The sequence below is a fragment of the Cebus imitator genome, unplaced genomic scaffold (genome assembly GCF_001604975.1).
Source record: "Cebus imitator isolate Cc_AM_T3 unplaced genomic scaffold, Cebus_imitator-1.0 Scaffold811, whole genome shotgun sequence".
NCBI lineage: Eukaryota > Metazoa > Chordata > Mammalia > Primates > Cebidae > Cebus > Cebus imitator.
Window position 1 is genome coordinate 201,945 of NW_016108126.1, and position 4,951 is coordinate 206,895.

Consider the following 4,951-nt stretch of genomic DNA (forward strand, 5'->3'; position numbering starts at 1 on the left):
TGGCACAATCTTGGCTCATTACAAACTCTGCCTCTCGGGCTCAAGCAATTCTGGTGCCTCAGCCTCGCATGTAGTTGGGACACCATGCCATCTGGCCTGGCTCACTTTTTATATTTCCAGTAGAGGTGGGATTTCACTATATTGGCCAGCCTGGTCTTGAACTCCTAACTTTAGGTGATCTGCCTGCTTCAGCCTCCCAAAGTGCTGGGATTATAGGCATAAGCCACCACACCCAGCCTAATTTACCTGTTAACACCCCACACAATATAGAAGAACTGCTGTCCCCTAAGGAAACGCTCTGGTTAATAGACAATTGCCTTCTCAAATATCAAGCTTTGCTGCCTAAGGGATCTGCTGTCCCATTGAAACCTGTCCTTGCCTGAACCCAGCTACTTTCTCCCAGAGAAAATTGGAGAACCTGAATATAACTATGAACAGCTATTATAAGAAACTGGTAAAATAAATAACAATCACTATTTACATGCTCTATAAAGTTTTAATTAATGAAAAAGGATTTTCTTAAACAGTGCTCAACTTGGCCAAGCGCAATTCTTCATGTCTGTAATCCCAGCACTTTGGGAGGCCAAGGTGGGTAGATCACCTTAAGGTCAGGAGTTCAAGACCAGCCTGGCCAACACAGTGAAACCCTATCTCTACTAAAAATACAAAACTTAGCTGGGCATGGGGGTGCCTGCCTGTGATCCCAGCTACTTGGGAAGCTGAAGCAGGACAGCTGTTTGAACTGAGACCTGGGAGGAAGTGCAGAGGTTGCACTGAGCCAAGATCATGCTACTGTACCCCAGCTTGGGCTACAGAGTGAGACTATGTCTCCCCCTCCCATGAAAAAACGGGTGCCCAACTTAATTAAAAGTTGATATCTAAGCTATGGATACATTTAAAAGACCCTGATGTTTTTCTCTTCCCAGATCTTGTTCTTCTACGAAGGTCTGTCAGTCAACCAAATAACTTCTTTCATTCTGTCTTGCCACTCTTGGTGCATATATGAAAGACCCTGGAATGACTTCTTGTGACCTGGGATTTCTTGAGAAAACAGACGAAGAGGCACCATAAATCCCATTTTGAGAGAAATTTCTATTTTCCTCATGGAACCCCTGTAATTAGAGGTAAATAAGTCCCTTTCAAAATCTGGCTTTGTCTTTCACCTATGCCACAGGCACTGGAAACTGTATTCCTAGCCTGCTCTTAGAAGGGCTACACCCTAAGCTGTTAGATCTTCTTCTGTCTATGTAGTAATATATGTGATATGTACATGATGTCTATAAAAAGAGCTCTAGTTAACTGGCCTAAATAAATACTTTAAATCAAATATTTTTAGGGAAAAAGTAAAAGCTGTAGTACCTTTCAGTTCACATGGCTTTCATCTTTAAAAGTAAAAACAGTTTCTTAGGAATTATTGGTAAAACACATGTCTTTAAGTTATAAAAATGTGGTCTAAATTATGCAGTTGAGATAACAGCTATGCTAAGTATTTTAAGGTTGTAAACTGCCTGATTCACAATTGGTAAGACCTGGGAACATATGGAAGCAACACACCCATAAGGAGGCTGAAAGGAATCAAACTTTGTCTTCACCTCGCACATAATTAAAACAAACCAGCAGGTTTTTTTTTGTTTTTTTTTGCGACGGACTCTCGATCTTGTCACCCAGGCTGAAGTGCAGTGGCACAATATTGGCTTTCCGTAATCTCCGTCTCCAGGGTTCAAGCAACTCCCCTGTCTCAGCTTCCCAAGTAGCTGGGACTACAGGCACGTGCCACCACACCCGGCTATTTTTTTTATTTTTATTTTAGTCTCCCAAAGTGCTGGGATTACAGGCCTGTGCCACTGTGTCCAGCCTCTTGCCTACATTTTAAACTAACCCTGCTTATACCCGTAAACCAATGAGTGATCTCTGGCTGCAGCTCAAAGTAAACAGAAAGGGATGTGTAATGTAAAAATTTGGAACAATGTTCTAGTTCAGAGCAACTATCCTACAAATGCTGCCAGGTAACCTATAACCTGGAGGTTTCATTTTTGAGAAAGTTAAGACAAGGAAGCTGAACAAAGCCAAGCCCCATGCACTCAAATCTTAACAGGCACAGCAATAGCCACCAGTTATGAGTGCATGTCTACAGCTTCCGGATTTTAAAGCTGTCTTTACCCGCTCCATGTCTCCTTTAAGTAAACATCCACTACTAAATCAAATTGTTTCTTTTCACTTAGAGACTGTCAAGCTCCAAATGGTAATGTAAATGGAACCATGCATAAACATTCCTTTCATCTGAGACCCTAAACCATCCCCTGGAGAAATCCCAGCTACAGTTCCCCAAACAATGCCTCTCTCCAGCAGAAAGTAATCAGGAAGATCAATTCCCAATTCTCCCTAACAGCAGTTAAGGTTTCCACTCCTGAAAAAGAGAGTGAGTGAGAAGCAATGGAAAAACCAATTTGGAGTGCAGTGGTGTGATCTCAGCTCACTGCAACCTCTGCCCCCCAGGCTCAAGCAATTCTCCAGAGTAGCTGGGATTATAGGTGTGAGCCATGCCCAGCTAATTTTTTGTATTTTTAGTAGAGATGGTGTTTCCTCATGTTGGCCAAGCTGGTCTTGAACTCCTGACTTCCTGTGAGCTACCCTCCTCAGCCTCCCAAAGTGCTGGGATTACAGGTGTGAGACACCATGCCCAGCCACATACGTACCGTAATGTACTTTTTACTGTAATTATATTAAAGTCATCTTGAAATTTTTTGAATTAAAAAGGAGAGGGGAGAAAAAAAGAGGGAAACTGAGATTAGATCCTCCACTGTCATTATGGCTGTCTTGCTGCATCACTGTTTCAGAAGTTATCTCAGGACTAAAAACGATAGGAAATTAATTGAGAGTATCAAAAATAATTTCTCAATATTGATGTCCTTATTTACGCCTTTGATATACTTACAGAAGATTAAAATATATAAAAAGTGATCTCAAACAAATTCATATTATGCTAACATAGCTGATTAAAATGAAGCCTCCTAATCCCTTTTTGTGGTAATTCTAGTTTAACACATCTGGGGTGGTAAGTCAGGATTCAAAATGTAACAGTTGTGAAACTATTATGCAGGTCACTTCTGTCCTCTGTACCGAATTCTCTTTCTTTTTTCTACATTCTCCATATTGGCAAAATCCATCTATGTACTAAATTGTTACAATGTGTTAATTTTCATTGTCATGTAGTGTTCCACATAAAAAGAGTCCACAGTTTACTTAACCTTTGGTAATATACAGACATTTAACTTTTCTCCAGTTACTAATAAAACAATTCTATTAAAATACTGTTGAACACATACGTTAGTAAACATACTCCTGAGTTTCTCTAGAGCATAAATGCAGAAACAGAATAGCTGGGTGACAGAATGTAAGAATCTACACTTAAAAAAGAAATGTCAAGCTATTAAACGATCTTGTGGTTAATTAGCACTAAGGCTCCCAACAAAAATCTGATTTACTGAAATATGTATTTATAAATAATGACTAATGGGCTTATATTTTTGATCCACAAATTCACCAGCCTTAAAAACAAGCTAGAGCATTGTGCCAAAATGCCTTTAAAAGTGACATTATGACATTAGAAACCTCTTGCTTTCTGAATTTCATTTCTATATGCCCGTATACATAACTCCAAAGAACCAGAATGTTTCATACCTCATTTTCCAATTATTCTCTGCATTTCTACAGGTTATTTTAACCAAAATCAAAATGAAAAGTACCAATGGAAACAAATTCAAAGAAATAATCTAAGTGAAAGAACATTAAGATTCTGCATTTGTGATGAAATTATTCTAACAAAAATTATTGTTAGCTCTAATTTGAAGAAACAGCAATAACAAATTCTTTTTCATAAGAGATTTTCAGATGAAAATGTTAGTTAAGCAAACTATCTATATGCAAAAGAAATCTAATTAATTTTACTTAGAATTAACTGGCAATGCTATTCTATTTGGCGGCAATTTACTATTCAAGCTAGTACCTTAAAGCAATCAAAAAGATGATCAAGTTGTCCAGGAGAAAAATCCCAAGCCAACTTTGCTAGCAGATCATGTACATTATTCACAATGGCTTCATGTTTTCCCGCCTGTTGAAAAAACAAAACAGAATAAAAGCAAACAAAAAATTAAAGTGTTTTATTAGAGTGAGCATAGAAAGTTAATATTAAGATAAAAGTATGTCAAATTGCAGGGTCTTTACTGCCGGCGCCATGGAGGACTCCAAGCTGTAGCTTCGAAATGAACGTGTCAAGACTTTCATGCCCGTAAACACCTCCTGGGCGGGGTGGGAGCAAGGGGCTCTGGACATTCCTGAGGGCTAGTTGACTTTGAACATCCTGTAAACCACCTCCTGGGCAAGAGTAAGAGTGAGAGTCTTTGGACATTCTGATTGCTACCTAAGTGGTTCACAGAAGTCAAGATAAACGTTAGTTTACACACCGCCTAAACAGAATAAAAATTACAGACCTTAATTACTTATTACAAGTCTCAGGCGCCAAGATAACATAAGTTTAGACTACTTGCCTGTCACATCAGAGTTACAGAGCACTATTTCAACAGAAAGCCAAAGTATAATTAAAGTATACAATTTTATAAAACTTTTAGCATGTCACAATAGCATAGTTAAATTTTAATAAAAGGAACAAAATAGTTCTACGGGAACAATCCCCATTGCTTAATAAACATCCCTACTTCATTTAAGGTAATAACAGAGTTCTTAATATTTAAAATGCTTGAGAAGTGTAATTTAATACTTGGCAACTCAGTTTTTTGGGGTATAAATAGTAAACTTTGGAAATTAATATGAAAACTTACTAGAAGGTGTTTACAAATAAAACAGAAAAAGAGTTCAAAATAGTGGACCGTTTCAAAACCCAAAGCTTAAGTGCTCAATTTTTTTCTCTTAAAAAAAAAAGGGGGGGGGGGGG

The 4,951-nt window shown here is 38.3% G+C and overlaps 1 protein-coding gene across 1 annotated transcript in view; it reads right to left on the reverse strand.

Moving 5' to 3' along the window:
* The window catches only part of LOC108297534 (probable ubiquitin carboxyl-terminal hydrolase FAF-Y), a 222,617-nt gene that overhangs the window by 128,420 nt on the left and 89,246 nt on the right, over positions 1 to 4,951 (reverse strand). Inside the window, exon 11 of the mRNA XM_017520181.2 lies at positions 4,007 to 4,150. Within this exon, the coding sequence (XP_017375670.2) occupies positions 4,007 to 4,150 (144 nt within the window). The remainder of the gene's footprint in view (positions 1 to 4,006; positions 4,151 to 4,951) is intronic.